Raw genomic sequence first — 19,350 nt, forward strand, 5'->3', positions numbered from 1 at the left:
GGGAGAAGCCTTAATCCCTACACTAAATGTCAGACCTCTGTTTGTTTGTTTGTTTTTTTTTTTTTTGAGGATTACAGTTAGAGTTGTCATTATAGTTTTACAGTTTTTAATAAATTAAGAATAGTGTGGTTATCTGTTCTTATTTGTCTGCATTTTTGCAGAACTCTGATTTTGCCATATATTTAAGCCTTGTCCTTGAGCAAGTCACTTAACCAGATATACTTTGGGACAACTGAAAATTGGGCTAGGCTCCTCAATGGTCCCCTGGACTGCATGCCTAGTAACTGCCTAAAAAGAAAGGAAACTGATTGATTGTAAAAAAAATAGGAGCATCATTATATGCACCACATTCCCTAGATGTGATCCTTGGTTTCCTTAATTCTGACATTGAATAAATTGGATAGCAATAATTCTATGAATTTAATGCTAATATGTTAATTATGAGCTTGGTTTCGCAGATACACAGGTATGAAATACACTGTGTTTGGTCTACAACAGTTTGCCTAGCACTTAGTGCAGATGAGTAAGACCATGAACTGTTAAAGAACTACTTCCTGTAGTACATGGTTTGATTCTGTCAGCCTTCATTTTTCTTCTATGTGACTCTGCCAAGTTTTTTTTTTTCCAGACTACTCCTGGGCTGCTCCTGAAAAGGGACATTTGTGTCCAGTGGACTGTTCTAGGTTGTTAGCAAATGTTCTACACATTTGTCTTTTGAATTCCTGCACCCTTCAGAAAGAAGCTAATTGGCATGTCACTATATGCTATTTGAGTATGAATCCTAGCACATCTCTTGTACTTTAATAGGCTGACAGATGCACTTTCACTAAATGTCATTTTCAAGGGAAGAAGACTTCACTGCTTTTTGTGCTGTTTTCATTGTGAGAGTTTTTATTTAAAATTAAAAAAAACTTTTAAATGAAACGCAAATCTCTGTGATAATTGTAAAAGTAAATTAGAAAATAGTATGTACACTGACAGGTTTGAACAGCGTTTATAATAATTGGGGAGAGATAGTGCCAAATAATGGGATATTGGTATGGCTGGTGGGGGCCTGATTCATTACCCTGATAGGCCCCATTTGCCCATGAGACGGATCTGTTAACTCTGGAGGTATTCACTGATATAATACAGCATTATGAGCAATTCAAGTAGGTCAGATCTGGACTGAGTGATGTCAGAAGGGACTGTTATTTTTGACAACAGTAAAGACAAAGGGAGGTCAAAATAAGATATAGGTGTCCTGCAAGCATGTAAGCATCCCCCCAAACAGTATGTTATATGATGTAGTATTTCTCATTTTTGTATGATTTGTGAGTTATTGGACAAAAGCTGCTGTAGCATTCATGCTATATGCAGTTGTTTTGCATTATTCATTGCACTAAATAATTAATTAATTCATTAATAGGCCTGAATAGTTCAAGAAGTTGCATTGTTTTAGTCTAAACATTTTTTAATATAGTTTTGCAGAATCTAGCAAAAGCAAAGGTGTTAACAACACAGTTACCAGGTCATATAGTCTGCATTATTTGAAGCAATGATTTTTAGCAGTAGGCACAGTGAGTTAAGGATGTGTGCTGAAGTTCTTGTGATACAGGGTTTAATTCCCTCAGCTTTCATTTGCCTACTGTTAGACCTTGAACAAGTCACATAAGCAGACACTTCTCCTGGGTTGCCCCTGAAAAGGGAATGTGTGTCCAGCAGGTCTACCTGGTTAACATATGTGTATTATTATTATTATTATTATTATTATTATTATTATTATTATTATTATTATTATTATTATATTATTATTATTATTATTATTATTATATTATTGTTATTATTATTATTATTATTGTTATTATTATTATATTATTATTATTATTATTATTATTATTATTATTATTATTATTATTATCAGAACGGTCTGATCTTCAGCGTCCATTATGCAGTCATTGTTGCATATTATTGTGATGCAGTCTTCTGTATAAGATTTGATTTGATTAAAAAGGACTCCTGCATTCAGTCAAAAAGCTGCTATTCTGGCAGTTGTCACAGAGGACTAAAGGTCTGGCTTGTTTATGTGCATCTTCCTATGGCAAGAGTGCAGGGTTTGATTCTTTCCACCTTCATCTACCTATGTGATATTGGGCAAGACAAATAACTAGACAGTGCTTTCAAGCAATTGGGAATTAGGCCTGGGCTCCTTAATGGTGTCCAGGAATGCATGCCTAATGACTATGAACCTGTTGTTATTATTTACCAGTCCTATTACATAGCTAATCTAGTTCAGGAAATGTTATGGCAATATCACTGATACACCATATTTTAATGTAACATAGGCAATTTATTCCTCAAGGGCAGCATGCACTGCATTTATACATGAAACACTAAAATGCAATGTTATTTGCCAGCAGCAGCCTATGCATTAGTAATATTTATCTTTAATGTGGAATTATTCAGATGATATTTATTTCTGCAGGGATTGTGCATATTGACTTGCCATATTTTATCAGGTGGATGATATTTCTTATGCTCTTAGAAATCTTCTGTTTAAACTGTGTTACACATGGCTGGAACTTAAGGTATGATGCAAGTGATCTTTATATAGTTTCATGTAGTTCATCCAAAGCTACCAATAAAGTGCATATCATTTATTTCTTCATAAAAATAAGGCATATACACAGTCAACAAAGGGGCTATAACTGTCGGTGTGGCTGGAGGCCTCTCAACAGATGAAATTAACATGTTCTCTTCTGGTCATTTTAACAGTCTTTAATCTGCTTTTGTAGGAATAGTGTGTGAGTGTGTGTGTGTGTGTGTGTGTGTGTGTGTGTGTGTGTGTGTGTGTGTGTGTGTGTGTGTGTGTGTGTGTGTGTGTGCGCGTGTGTGTGTGTGTGTGTGTGTGTGTGTGTGCGTGCGTGCATGCGTGTGTGTGTGTGTGTGCGTGCATGCATGCGTGTGTGTGTGTGTGTGCGTGTGTGTGTGTGTGTGTGTGCGTGCGTGCGTGCGTGTGTGTGTGTGTGCGTGCGTGCGTGCGTGCGTGTGTGTGTGTGTGTGTGTGTGTGTGTGTGTGTGTGTGTGTGTGTGTGTGTGTATGGGATTTAAGTTGGAATGCTTTAGCTACTGCATGTTTGTGTGAGACTAATTTTAAATATGTGACTTTGGACTTCATTATTGTTATTAATGTTTGATACTGACATCTGAGAAGGATGCAGTCAATAATTGCTGGGTTTGGGGGATGTCTGTGAATAAAAATAACTGTGGCCATTTTTATCACAATCAGGCATGTGATATGTGCTCAGTCAATGAAGTATCCATAATATTTGAGTAAAGATATTGGTTGATTACAATGACAGCAGTTTGAGTAATCTTTTATAGCTGAAATGTTCTGAAACGGGTACTTTTTGTCATTATGTCATGCATTTTGTTTCACTGCTTAATGGACAAAGTGTTTAAAACGAAAAAATTAAAATGCACTGTAACAAGTGTTGCTGTATTAAACAAGAAATATAATTTAAAACAATCAGGAAAATGAATCAAACAACATATTCATTTATTCATGATCCTAAAATGTATGTGGGGGGTGGGGGGTGGGCAATGGTTTGAAAACAGCATGAGGCCCAAAAGTACACTTAATACACTGCTGGCCAGATGCATTTTCAATGAATGTGAGTTTCAATACATTTTTAATAAATGTGGATTTCAAGGGAAGAGACACTTACTGTTGTACATGCTAAGCTTGTATTTCAGGTGAGACTGTCTTGTCTAGCAAATGACCATCACTGTTTTTGCTATAAAACTTCAAATAAAAGTTTTAAATTAAATTCAAATATCTCTAATCATTGTAAAAGTAAAGATGACAATAGTTTGCACACTGAAAGGTTTGAACAGTCTTTATGGTAACTGGGGGAAGACATCCAAGTAATGTGGAACTAATTCAGGGGACTAGTCCATTACTTTTCTTAGGGCCCCATGTAACCATGAGCCGAGTTTGGTCTGCAGACTTGCAGCCTACAGCTTAGCCCTTTTGGGCCACAAGAACAGCACCAGACTCTGCCAACCCACACTGTAAATCAAATGTAATCGCCTTTATCTTACTACAGCCTAACCTTGAAATACATCAAATTTCTCTCTCTCTCTCTCACTGGTTTCCCAGTTGTTTGCAATTTTTTTGTTATACTTTGAAAAAAAGAACACATTTTCTGTTGTACCTACAAAACAATCTCTGTCCTTAATGCGGTAAAACTCATGTCACTGGAGTAGCAGACCTCCCACTTATCTTAAACAAGGATAACAATCAATGTTTTAAAGAAATTCTTTGAATAATCTAGAGAAATTATCTCCTGTTTAAGTTGCAGTTTCCATGCACATTTTGTCTAAGGGGAAATAAGTCTTTCACTATCTTTCCATTTTTTTTCTCTTAACCTATTAGTTGTATTGTTAGAACAATGTTTGTTTCTTTAAACACAGTGTAAACGTTTTAGGAGCCAGTTTGTCACCTTTCAGTTTGTTCTGTGTGATACTGCATCATGGACTTCATCTATCCAAAATGGAAATAAAACTGCAACTAATGACACTGCTGGATCCCCAACTGTAGTTATTTATCCTGAACACACTTTGTACCCGATTGTGCAGGTATGATTGCTTTGGACCCCTGAGTGACATAGGCAGATGATTGTTTTATCAAGTGACAATACACAAATGGGAGCATGCAAAGGTTTCTTTTACTGTGCAAATGTGCATCTGTGTTTGTGAACAAGTAACTCCATTCCTCAACCAGTGACATTGTTCAAGAAGTGTTGAATTTGAGTCTTTTGACAGTAATAATTTTTTGATATTAGAATGCAGCACATAGCTAATACAAGCACAGGTATTACTGGAGACGTTTTGTCATTTACAAAGTCCTGCACTTATATTAATGGAGTAAAATTGCTTAACAAAAGTTCCCAGAGCACATAATTTTTAGCTGTTATTTCATAACAATAAAATTAAGAAAAACAAATATAGCTTGGGTTCTTTGTAATGTTCAGTAGAGCTCCTTTTAGCTACATATCAACATACATCAGAACATAAACATTTGAGAAAAAATAGCTCTTACAAAAGCTTTAAACCTTTTAACACTTACTGCTGCAACTATAATGTCATTGAACAATAATGAACTTGCAGCAGTGTACTATAAATTGAATACTGACCTTTTCTCCTGTTATTCCGGGAAATCCATCCGGACCAGCAGGACCCTAAAAAAATGCAAAAGTGAATGTTAAACTACACTGATTATTTTTATACATAAACATAGATGGTAATTATCTTTTTGTTTATGAAGATGTTTCATATTCGTGCGGTCCATACACATATCTTTTGCTGTCATCCTTCATCTCACATTAGTCCCTGAATGGCCACAGTAAGTATGCACGACCAGCCTTATCACAATCATGATTTGGTGGGAGGATTTACACCATGGTAAGAAGTAATGTCTTACTGAGCAGGCTTGTGCCCAGATACATTCTCTAGTCTATGTGCCATATGCTCTTGTCAGTCAGCTAAAAGAGATTGTGAGTTCCTACCTGTGACACCGCTGGCCCAGGTGCGAATAATGAACCAAAGACCAAAGAGAAAGCTCTGTATTGGAGGATAGGGGTACAATTGCTAGTGGAGGTTTGGGAGACCTGTTTAAGCATCCAGACATGGGATGAAATGCACAGACAGATAGACACATACACACACAGAGTAGGAGAAGGCACGTGGCAGCATCCACATAAAATTGTGCTGACATCACTACATCTTGTGCAGGGAAGGTAGTATGCCTAAAAATAAAACCCTCAGATACACTATAATGAAATGCAAATCTGCTTCATGTCCCCATTGGTAATGCAGCATGAGTCTGGAAGGTAAGCTGGTTAGTCTTATGGGTAGTGCTGAGCTCAGGAGAAAAAACAGAGGCTCTACGACAAAAGAACATTTCTGGTTGAGACATGAGAGAAAACTGCTGACAAAAACTCATTCAATTGTCCCCTATTAGAACTGGTATCACTAGAGGTAAATAAACTCCTCTCTTCTAGTAAGTACACAGAACACTTGCTTTTCAGTTCTTCCAGCCCAGTCTGGTCTTCCAAGCAACCCAGGTCTGTTCCCAAACCCTGGCATCTGGCAATACAAACAGGCATCCTGTCAGCCACATATTCAAAGAAATATTCTAAAGTTATCAGCAGCATCTACTCAAGAACAATTTTATTAGAAATACAAATAACTATTCAAAAAACATTTTATAAAATTTCAAAGCAAAACTAAAAATGAAAATTTTGTAAAGAATGTCAGTCACACTAAGCATCAGCTTCCCAGCATTTATTTTGTTCCAGAAGGTAGATAATAATGTATCTTTCCAGAGTAATCTGTAATGCCTCCATGCATTGACCTCTGGTTCACCTACCTTTATTGCATCCCATAATTTGATCATATGTCTGCATGCCTAATGCTTTGCTCAGACCATTATTTACCAGTTACCCGGGTTTCTTCTCATCTAGGGAGAAAATACCTTAAACTGATACCTGTATCCATTATATCAGAAAGAGATGGGGCATAATATACAGGCAAACAGATGCAGCATCTTTGAAGCACTAGATGCATGGAATTTTGTTTATATTCCAGCCTCTTAGATTCTCTTACAGATGAGGTCCATTCCAGTATGCCACAATTGCATGTTTATGTATGTGGCTACAATAGTGTGACTTAGACCCAAACCATTCTGCTAGACCGCAACCCTTAAAAACATTACAAGGGGACATTATGGTAGTGACTAGTTCATCTTCTCAAAGACAACATCACCTACAGGAAATATTATGCAGTTACCAATGATAAAATATTTCTGGGATACTTGGAGACAGTGGAAGCATTTGATCCAAGGCAATATGACATGGACTCACAACAGGAAGGCCGTGAAGAAAAATGGTTCAGAGCTGTTTGACTGGACCAATCAGGGCAAAAGACAAGAACAGAACTGTAAGTGATACCTACTTAGACATCAGGTAAGGCATATGACATCAGACAGCGTTGGAATGGGCAATGGTGTATGGCACAGGCAGAAGATACAATCAAGATAAATAAAGTGTGCTTAAATTAAGTCCTCTGTACAGAGGTAAGTATTGTTACTAATGATACAGGGGCCAGACCTTTTCAGTGTCTACAAAACTGATACTACAGAAAGTGGGGAAGGAGAGGAATCCATTTATGACAAGACTCAATGCCAAGTAAAAAGGATAATGCACAAAAAAATACAGCAATGATGAAACTGTACATGGCAACATAGAGGAATGCTCCAAAATATGCTGTTTCTTTCAAATCAATCTAAAAGGTGTTCATAACAAATTACTTAACATCCATGCTTGGTTCACATAACTCCCCTGATATGCTGGTGACCACAGAAACCTGGCTTAAGAAGGAAACAAAAGATGAAGAAATCTCACCCTCTGAATATAATATACTCAGGCAAGATAAGTAAAATAGAAAGCAGGTGGAGTAGCAATACTTGACAAAAACACCGCTAAGTCTCTCCTTTTGCACAAACCAATCACAATTCAGATATGCAGAATTACTTATCTCACAGATTAATCTCAACACCCAGAAAATTATAACTATAGCAGGCATATACATACTTGTAGGCAATAGCATCCCTGTCTTGGAAGAAAGCCTTTGTTGGATCTCCACCAATATATAAAAACATCATAATGGCTGACATGAACATTGATTGGCATGCAGTAAATTGAGATGTCCCTTCTAATAGACTACAGCTCTGTGGCATTACAGAACTAATCAATACCTCAACTAGATAACATAAAACTAAAACTAGAGACTCCATACTTGAATGGATTCTCTCATCTCTACCCAAATAAATAACATCTTATGACTCTATGCCAGACACACTAAGTGACCATCTCCATAATTTGCAGTCTGATCCCAAAGCATGAATCATAAACTCCACCACTATAATGCAATGAGGAATCTCTCCAATTTCTAGAGAGAAGCTTCATCAAAACCTTAAAACTGTATGATGGGAATGTTATAAAAACTTTACCACTTGATGTTGTGGAGCTGTTAAACAAAACATTTCTAAGAATGCTAAATGAACATTGTCCCTAATAACAACTAAAAGAGTTAAGGCCAATTCAGCACCATGGCTAACTAGCATAAGTAAACAACTCATAAATGCTTGAGGCAAAGCATGGAAAACATGGCGAAACAATAAAACACCAACATCAACAAATCAAATGAAACAAAGCGTAAGGCAGGATGAAAAAAAAACAATTATACCAAATGCCAATACACATAACTTCAATACCTAACTATTCTGGGCCTCCACAAACAAACTTCTAAGCTCTAGAAAATATAGATAACTTACTTTAGACACTTCTGACAAATCTACAAGCATTGCCTCTCGATCTAACATACACTTTATTTAGATAGTAACAGCCTTCCTTAAAAATAAACACACAACAAACTATATCTGACAAAGATCACCAAAAAATACTTTTTCCTTTACTTCTATTCCCACTTCTACTATTATAAAATACCTACATAAACACAAATGTACTACCACGTCCCTGACCTCCTGCCTTCAGAATACATGAAACTTGCTTCGGATACTCTAGTATGCCATGTCTCTATCTTGATTCATCTCTTAATCAAAGAGAATTACATGCAATTAGTCTGGAAAAAATTAATCATACTGCTGCACAAAGGGGAATCTTCTACAGACCTCACAAATTACAGACCTAGAGCAATGCTGATTACTCTGTACAAAATCCTGAAAAGATGTGTAAATTCACAACTCATTAATGAAATTACAGCAAACATTATTTTCTTCAACAAAGCACAGCTTCAGGCCTGACCACAGTACACCACAGTGCAACCACTGAAGTCCTCAGCTTAACTGATACAGTTAATCAAAACAGAAATACAGGCAACCTGATCTGTACACTCTTTCTTGATCTGTCAAACCCTCCAGAATAAAATTTCTTGATTTGGTCTTGATGTTTTTTCATTCCAGTGTATCCACATCTACCTCTCATACCGAGACCAAGCAGTGAAATAGCATACTGATTTCTCCTTATTCCCACTTTCACCAGGGATCAATATTTGCCCCCTTCTTTTTAACCTATTAGTAAATGACATGCACAGTGCCTCTAAGAACACCACAGTAGTACAATAAGTAGATGATTCAGTTCTCATCTTTGCAGCCAAGACCCTACCAATACTACAAAAAATTCACCCAGCAATTGTTCTCTTTCATAGATCCTGGCTGGACAACTTGCAACTTCTCTCTAACTAATAAAAGAAAAAAGAAAATATTATATTCATTCTATATACTCCCAAACAGTTGTGAAATATATATATATATATATATATATATATATATATATATATACACACACATATATATATATATATATATATATATATATATATATATATATATATATATATATATATATATTCTCCGTAACATCAACTAACAAACACAAAAATAGAAATACAAGATTATAGATACAAAACTGCTAGGTTTGACCACAGATAACCAGATGAAATGTGATCATCATATACGTTTAAGTAATAATAATAAAAAAGCACACCAAAACTTAGGCTTCCAGTACATGGTCAAACCATATCTCAGTATACCTCTCAACCTCTTGGTGCAAGAAATCTGAACAAAGCCTGACAAAATGGAGGGAGGGGACAAAGGCTCAATAAGAGGGACAGATTTTAAATATTGCTCTTATAACCTTAGAAGGTTGCTACAGTAACAGGGTTTGTGCTAGCATACATTTTCTGAAGGATTTGAAGTCTAAAATTCAAATGCATGTCATTATTTAGGGAGCTCCGTCCTTAGATCATCCCAATGATTTGCCAGAAAACCACACATTTTATGAGGAATAGCCCAAAAATATTAGGCAAAATCTGGACATTCTGTGAAAATCTGTAGATTGAGAGGAATGTGCAGCTTACCTACAATCCTCATGCATCAATAGTCTTCCCTAACCTAAATTTATATCTGTCAAACAGATCATCTCTATAAATCTCACCATTGCCTTACTCCAAAACAGCTAAATTGGCCTGAACTGACATATACACTGACTCACTCACAGTTATTCACAATAAACAACTCATTACACAACCCAGAAAAATACTCAGTATTAAACAATATTATTTGGCCATACTATTCAAATAGAAACTTACACTCCACTAAAAAATCCTTACTCCAAAAAGCTAAGTTAACAAACACTGCTGGTGATTTACTATATAAATAAAACTCCTTCCAAGTTCACTTGTGACAACTCAACAATATAAAGGCATTTAAGTGTGAACTCAGTCAACATCTCATGGACACTTGTATATGTACTAGGGGATCTACTTCATATGGTCGACGTTTCAGAATGTCGACATTCATATGGCCAAGACCATGTGATCAACATTCAAAATGTTGACCATAGAATAAAAAAATAAAAAACACAAAATAAAAGTACCTTCACACTGCTAGCAGGGTACCCCTGCACCACCCATGGGGCTCCTCCCCCCACACCTCCCGGAACTTAAATATACCAACCCTTAGATCACACTACAGTGCAGAAGATGGAAATCTTTCCATTCCGCACTGTACAGAGAAGCCGGTTCCGCATGTTCGACATTTCGAATGTGGATCATATGGACTCAGCCATATGAATGGCGACATTCTGAAATGTCGACCATGTGAAGGGAACCCATACTAGATTATACTCAAAAGTACTCACTGAATATCAAAAGTACTCATGTTAAACTATGGATTCCCAGGTTAGACTAGACTTACAAATACATAAAGAATACAGTTCTTAAAGAAAGCCTAACTCCCCGTGGGATTGTCTTAATATCATCTCCTCATATCTCCCTATTTAATTTTTCATCCTTTAAAATGTGCTTACTACAGACCTTAGCACTCATCAATCTGTTCTTTTCTAAAACACCTCTCATGCCTGCGTAAATACTACTTGCCTTCCAAGATTTACTAAATGCAATCCCCTTCTTCTTATCAATTAGCTCCTCTCCAACACCCTGCACAAGGCATAAGAATACATTGATGTTAAATAAACAATAATGATTTTTCTTGTTTTTGCTTCATTATTGCACTATTTGTCCCAATATATTGCATCTGCTTTACCCCAATTAAGAGCTTGTGTAATGTGCAGCATTCAGTTAATTGTATTAATGCCCTTTGTGCATGCATTGTATATAGCTATTATTGTTTTCTTATGTATATATGATGTTTTACCTGTCTATAAAATTGACTTAATTGTGGAACATTTCTCCCTGGGCCTCTGCTGAAAAGGGATTATTCTCCAGTTGTACTTTCCCAGTGAAAATGTTAAGTAAGTAATTATATAAATAAATAAAATTAAGGAAAGAGCATCTAGGACGTAACAACCTTGTAAAAGGGGTGCAGCTGGACACCAAGTAATATGTACAATGAAAGAAAAAAACTGAGCTCGAAGTAAGTAATGTAAAATGATAAGTTAGAAATATGCCAATGCAATAATGGAATGTTGAAAAAGAAATGCCACAAGTACAAAATATGATGTTGTTCTCCCCTTTTATCATCTTCACTGTGACCCAGATGAACTGACCTCAAATAGTGGTTATGGCACTTGAGGAACCAGGGGGATAGTAAAACAATGTCACTTTTTGTCAGTATACCTGTCCAGGGATTTGGTGGTTCCTTACTTGTGGAACTGTTGTTAATGGGTGGCAAGGTGAGGCCAGGCTGGATGTGGTCATGGCAATGGTATATCTTATGGAGTGCATGTATGAGGGACTGCATACTCTCCTGGAGGGGCCTAGGTGGTTCCTGCAGTGATGTTGATGCTCACATCACCAACAGGAATAGGTCATAAGGAATTATAGATACTCCCATGTATAGAATTATCTAAATTTTCAAGGCAATGAAAAGCTGTCCAAGACCCTTGTTCATTGAAAAAGAAACTCTTGAAAGCATTATCATCTACCTCTGCAACTGTACAACAGCTGCAATAGCTACAGTGATGAATAAGAAGGTGCTTTAATTAACTTGTCTGTTGCGTTTTGAGGAGTTAATACATGCATATCACTCAGGTGTCTGCTGCCACATCAAAAGTTTTAATAAATAACACACAGGCAGGTGATTTTTTGTAAATGTAAACATAACCAGTTGCTTTAAATGGGGATCCGCACTCAAAAATATATGTGTAGAATGTCCACGTACCACAAGACATGCTATCATCGTAGCTAGGTCAGTGGCATTTAAAGCTATATAGCACATTTTCTACAGATGCATTAGTACATGTGTTACATTTAATTTGTCAACTGCACTCACACACACACACACACACACACACACACACACACACACACACACACACACACACACACACACACAAACATGCTTCTGTGCAGTTTACAATTCGATATGTAAATTCTGCAGTATGTTTTATTGCAGTGCATAATCCCTATACATTAATGTCATGTGATGTTGTACACTACATAAGTAATCACTGGGCACATTTTATCATGTGCTGAAGTGTGAAACGTTAGTGTTTTCATCAGTGGTATAGTCGATTGAATTATGTAATGGTAAGAGTTCATTATATCAACTGTTAAACAATTCCAGGGCATTTCACTCTTCTTTGTGTTTGCATGACCTTGGAGTTAATATATTTACTTTGCAGCAGTATGCGGGCAAAGCCCCCACATAGGTAGGTGTGGGGGTGCAAAGCCCCCATGTAAAAGTTGTTCTTTGTGTTTCTTTTTTGTAAATGTAAACATAACCAGTTGCTTTAAATTTGTGATTACTTTTTCCATGGATATTAGTTGCAATTAATGGTAATCACTGATGAGTGTATTCAATATTTTGTGTTTTGATCAAACTTACTGGTGATTGTTTACTGCAACAATAATGAAGGGACACTCTTTTCAGTAATACTTGGACTTTCCTTTCAGTCTTGTATCGGTAGTTTTGAGAAAACACGCTCTGTGCATTATATCTTTCAAAGACTAGTGGCAGCTATCAGTTAGCTAGACAACACATTATACAATAGTGTACCATTTGAACCAGACCTAATTAGCACATCATTTGGCAGTGGGAGATCTCACCTCTGGCTGGTTAGAATTTTGATTAAGAAGGTCATGGAGCAATGTCAGAGGCCTTGGATGAATAGATGCAGATTCTGGGAATGTAGAGTTTTGGTAACTCTAACCTATTTGATAATGAAATTTAAGAAAGATGTTCTGAAACCACAAGCTGGATAGTATAAAAAGACTCACTTTATTTGTTAGTATAAAAGCTTTGCATTAAAATGCTTCCTCTGGCTAAACATTTTCAAGGCTAATGTCAACATTTTATAATATAAACAAGAGCATATGCCTTAAAAGCAATTAAACAATTAAGAACGTACCATAGAATGAAAGAAATACTCAGCGTACTTTATTTTGCATTTCTTTTAAAATTCATTTTAAGCTAAAAGCTTCATTAAGACATGGGTATTTTTGTGCTCTAACTCGAAAGATCCATTTGCTCTCCTGTTTCTCTGTTAAGTTATGACCATCCCTCCCCTAGTATGCTCTGTTATCACAGATAAAATCATGAACTCAAAAACATGGGCACTGTCAATATTCATAATGTGTTTATATAATGCATTAGTATCTTTACATCTTTTTATATCTGATAGGTGACCACATATTCTTTCTTTCAAATTTTGGTTAGTTTTACCAATACAAAATGTGTCACATTGGTGATACATGGCCATATACACAATATTTTTTGTATCACATTTTCCATAGGCTCAGAGCATAAATTCATTCTTAAATAAATGATGTAATATTGTTTTATGTGTATATATTTGCAGTAAATACAGTTATTGCACTTATAGGTACCTATTCTGTGTGGCTTATTATCAGACTTCCTTATTTCTTTATAACAATTTATTCTTTAAGGTGTTCAATTTTTTACATGTGAACTTTGGTCATTTATTAATAATAGAATGTAATTCCTCCACCTGTAATAGTACAATCCAATGTTTCTTTATGATGTTTACAATACTACAAATATTTCTAAGTAAAATTCCATCTAAAAATATTAGAATTTATATTCTTTTTCCTGTATTCAGTTACCTCATTATTACTTTCAGAAAATATAGGTTTACTATTTCATTTCCTCTCATTTATTATTTCATTTTTTTATTTGATTCAACTTATTAAGTTGATAGCCTCTATGATTAAATTCTTGGGTCATTTCCTCTATTTGATGTAACATATTAGCATCTTGTGTATTAAGACTCGCTTCCACAACATAACCTTTTACAAAAGGTTTGTGGATGATATATTTTTGATTTGGGGTGGTCCACTTTATTTGTTGGATGATTATATAACTTAGATTTACACCACAACTAACTTTCTGAGTTTCAAAAGGAAAGTGCATTATACAAAGATGACATTTTTAGATATGGTCCTAATTAAAAATCATAAAGGACAAATTGAAACATTGTTGTATAAGAAAAAAGTTTAGAAGAACACTTATTTAGTTCATGATAGTATGCATCCTTGATTTATATTTGATAACATTGTTGGGAATCAAATGGCACTTCTAGCAACACTCAGTATGATGTAGTTAATCTTTTCTTGGTTATATCACATTACATAGGTTTGGACTATTTTTTGCACATATTAACTGATTTCGCTATACAAGCTAACAATGAAATAATGCTGCTTTGTGATTTAAAGGATATAGTATTAAAAACAATTGTATGTATTTTGAGGGAGAGTATTTTCAGCAGATTTCTGAAGTGGCCATAGATGCCTTGTGTGCCCCCATTTATGCCAATTTAGCTTTAGCTTGGTGTAAGAAAACTATGTTTTTTTCTTCTGAGTTTTATAATTCCATTCAAATTTATTATAGATATTTAGATGATATCTTTATCATTTTGAATCACAAAATTAGTCACCCTTTGACTCAACATCATCAACCATCTTTATCTCCATTTTTTACATGGTTTGGGGTATTGCCATCTCTTTTAGTTCAATCCCACAGTCCTGCCTTATTCGACACTCATACCTGACTATCACAGATCTTCTCTCACACAATCTATCTACCTCTTTGATGGACTCCCTCATTTCCTCTTGCCTTCTTCCTGTCTGTTCAAGTCTTCTTCACCAGATTGTCTTCTGCTTTTCTGCACATGCACCCAAAGCATAGTAATCTCTTCTCTTTGATCTTTTCTGCAATTAGAGCTACTTTGGTTTTTGCTTTTATACTTTCAATTCTTTGTCCCACAATGTGCATCCTACCATATATTTCAGGAACTTCATGTCCATCACCTCTAGCTTCCTCATCTGCTGTGCTTTTGCTTGCCAGGTTTCTGTGCCATACAATAGTACTGGTCACACCATTCATTTTGTACACCTTACATTTCAGCTTTTTTGGCATTCTTCTGTCATACACTGTACCTGACACTCTATGCCAGTTGGCTTCAGCCCCTTTGATTCTAGATTTGACCTCTTCATTCAGACATCCCTTCTCCTCAACCACCCCTCCAGATACTTGAAGTTGTTAACCTGTTCCACTATTTTCCATTCTATCTCAATTCTCAGCTTCTTATGATTTCCCCAATTTTCTGCCATTGCCACTATTTTATCTGTACACAGTTTCATCCCATGTGCCTTCAGTTTTGCATTCCATTCTCCTATCCTTTGCTGAAGTTCTTGCTCAGTGTCTGTCTGTAATGCCACATTATCTGCATACAGCAACTTTGCTGATATGTCCCCTCTGATCTGTCTGCTAATGTAATACATCACAGCAGTGGGCTCAGAACTGATCCTTGATGCATACCCGTTCCCACTGGGAACCCATCTCTGAGACTGAACACTGTTCATACTTACGTAATTGGGTCCTTGTACATAGCCAGCACTAATTGTAGCAATATTTTTGGGACTGATAACCACTGTAGAACTGCCCAAATTATCTTTCTTGGGACCTTGCCATATGCTTTCTCCAAGTCTAGGAACACCAAACTGGACTCTTTCCTCATCTCTAGCTTCTTCCCAACTATCTATCTCACTGCAAACATTGGGTTAATTGTGCTGAATCCTGATCTGAATCTGAACCCTGATCTTAATCTGAACTGCTCATCTCCCATCTTACTTACTGTTATATGAGTATTCATTTATCAGTCACACTCTCCAGAATATATACAGCAATCAACTCTTTTTTTAAATTTATCCTACATTATAATTCTACAAAGATTAACTATCTTGACGTTACTCTTAGTAAAGATTTAACAAAAAGGTATGTTATATCCACAGTTTTTCATAAGGTAACTTTTTCAAATTCCTATCTTCATTATGATACCTGCCATCCATCTTTTTCAAAAGAAAAAGGATGTTAAAGGGCATGGTTAGCGAGATTAATAAGTGACGATAAAACTTTTACTAATGAATTAGAACTTTTGATTGATATGTTTATCTCTAGAGGCTACCACTTTGATTTACTACAAAATATCAGGTAGAGATGTTACAGGAAAGGTTGAAAAATATTGCCGTATTTGTGGTAACTCCTTATGCTCTTTTAATACAAACAAAAGGGGAGATGAAACCCTGATTAATAAAGTTGCTATGATGATACCATTTGATAGAGATGTGAGATCAATTATTATGAACCAAAGTTGGCATTTTTATTGATTCATGACTTGAGAGATAAAGTAGGGGAAAATGATACACTGTAGGTAGTAAAGGAAGAAATTTAAAATCCTTATTGAAGATTAACAAGGATGTTAATATTTCCATCAGTTTAAATCATGCTACTGATATGATTAAATGTGGAGCATGTAAATAATGTAGATACACTAATGAAGGCCTGTGCATGACTGTAGAAAGATATACTAGATCCATTGGTTGCCCTGGTTGTTTAAATTGTAATAGTATTAGAGTTGTCTATTTGTCGAACTGTACCACATGCAGTGCCTTCTACATAGGCAAGACAAAAAGGAGGCTACATGACAACATTTATGATCACAGAAGTGACATTACAAATTAAAAAAAATGTCTAATGCACTGTACAGGTACTCAATGGACTGTTTAAATTTCAAGAGGTTCTTACCTTTTATCACTGACAGACTGACAATTTCTGAAAGAGGTGGTGACTGGTTGAACTTGTTAGATTTCAGGAAATTGGTTTGGCAGCTAAAGTGAATGTATGTAAGAGACTAGGGTTAAATGATACTACTTCAGTTTCAAGTGTACTTAAGCAACAAGCTACTATTTTACAGTCCTAAGGGATCCCAATGAACTGTTTGTAGTTTACAAGGGATGCACTACTTATATACATATATTTTACAACATAAATTCTAAATACATAGTTAAATATTTTTTATTTATTTTGTTTTTTGTTTAAAGGTGAATTTCAAATGTATAGTTTAACATAATATGTATTTCTTTAAGTGTCCCAATTTGTAATAATGCCACACTTTCTATTTTGTGGTCATTAATTGTTGAGGGCTATTTAATGACATTTTATATCTGATAGAGTAACTCTGAAGAAGTTCTATAAAATTTAATGGGACAAAAGTGCTAAGTTCCTTTTAATAAAGTTAATTGTCTGACCTTTCCATCCAGCATTGACTAGCCTCAGCTTTTTTGTAGTTTACTACCACTAATCAACAACATTAATAATGTTGGCTTGCCAGGGGATGGGGAAGAAGGTGACAGCTTGGATTGACCACAAGCAGGCACTGACCATGGTGCTGCAGTTACAAGGCCACTCTACTGCATTCAGTAAACTCTCCCAAACACTGTTTGGTTCGTGTACACTCAAGATCTGTCTCCTTACGAAATATATTCTTGTCTCCAGGACTCCAGCCAGTAATTAGCTATGTATTATGTTTGTTGAAATCTGGACTACATTTTAAAAACTGAATCTCATGCTGAAATGTTTCTAGGAAGATAATTAATCAGTGAGACTTACCCTTTCACCAGGAAATCCTTTTATGCCATCCTCTCCTTTTGCCTTTGTAGCATCCTAGAAAAGGTAATAACATACATTAAACAATACCTTAAAAAATACACATAGGCAAGAACATACATTAAAAATACATTAGAAATAGATAATCTCCTGAGTTTTACACCCCTATAGAATTGAGCATTACTTATAGCCAGGGTCTTACTAAATGCCAATGATGTCACTTCTATATGAAGGTTACCAACATCTGGTATGCCCAAAGTGTAATAAGAAATGTTTATATACTTTATGGAGAATGTATAATTTGTACAGATGTCAGAAACTGTGAATCATCTTAGTTAAAGCAATGCAATGACCCATGCTCTATAACATATATTTAAATAACATAGAATTGTCTAGCCAATTTAGTTCTGGCTATAGTCTGTAGGAATCCTAGTTAAAGTAATTCTGTGAAACTCGTATACATTAACACTGATAACTGTTGGATTAATTTACATCTGCATGCAGATACATAGTCATCACATTACATTTTATGCTGAAAGTCTAATGCCATATGGATTTTTTGCAAGAAAAGTCAGGAATAATTGTGTGAATTTATTGAAAATGTAGAATAACAAAAATGACAAGCCAATGTATATTTTTAAGGGATATATTGAAATCAAAACCATTACAAAATTTTGGAAGCATTAGAGTATTGGTAAACCTATACATTTGTGCAACGAATAACAGATATTTTATATCCACTACATAAATACAACAAACGTAAAAAACATCTTTCATATTATTTCAGAAACTTACACCTGGCAATCCTTGTTCTCCTTTCTCTCCAGCTTGTCCCTGTGAATGAATTTAAATCATAATTAGTGATTTTTAATAGAAAGTAGGTATTCAAATATGGCTTGCAGTATGCCTCAGGATTTGTAAAGAACATTTTTTGAGCATGGGGGTTACAGTAGTAAAAATGGTAAAGATTGGCAAAACAAAGAAAACGTAAATATTTTTTCACATATAATCCATTGGAAAATGCATTGTTTAGTTGTTATATCATTTATTTAATTATATTTTGTTTTCCTGGCTATTCAACATACAGTGACCACTTTCAATGGAGGCCTAAATAGAAAAGATCCAACACACAAAATAAACATTATAAATTTGATGTGGATTAAATAATAAATACAGCAACAGACTGGACATTCAACATCAAGGACAATGCAAGTGTATGGTGTAGTGGTGCAGTGGTAAACATTGTCACCTCACAGCAAGTGGTTCTCCAGTTCAATTCTTGGGTGGGGTGCCTTCTGTGCGAGTCTGCGTTTTCCTTTGTTTTTCTGCGTTTCCTCCAGGTGCTCTGGTTTACTCCCACA

General features: G+C 35.5%; 1 protein-coding gene across 1 annotated transcript in view; it reads right to left on the bottom strand.

The window, feature by feature from the left end:
* COL4A2 (collagen type IV alpha 2 chain) overlaps positions 1 to 19,350 on the bottom strand; it is a 1,470,466-nt gene that overhangs the window by 610,964 nt on the left and 840,152 nt on the right. The window contains exons 14-16 of the mRNA XM_044071270.1: positions 18,785 to 18,823; positions 17,993 to 18,046; positions 5,178 to 5,222 (exon numbers count right to left, since the gene is read on the bottom strand). Coding sequence (XP_043927205.1) covers positions 5,178 to 5,222; positions 17,993 to 18,046; positions 18,785 to 18,823 — 138 coding nt within the window. The remainder of the gene's footprint in view (positions 1 to 5,177; positions 5,223 to 17,992; positions 18,047 to 18,784; positions 18,824 to 19,350) is intronic.

This window comes from Protopterus annectens, chromosome 5.part0 (genome assembly GCF_019279795.1).
Source record: "Protopterus annectens isolate FY-2018-M chromosome 5.part0, PAN1.0, whole genome shotgun sequence".
NCBI lineage: Eukaryota > Metazoa > Chordata > Ceratodontiformes > Protopteridae > Protopterus > Protopterus annectens.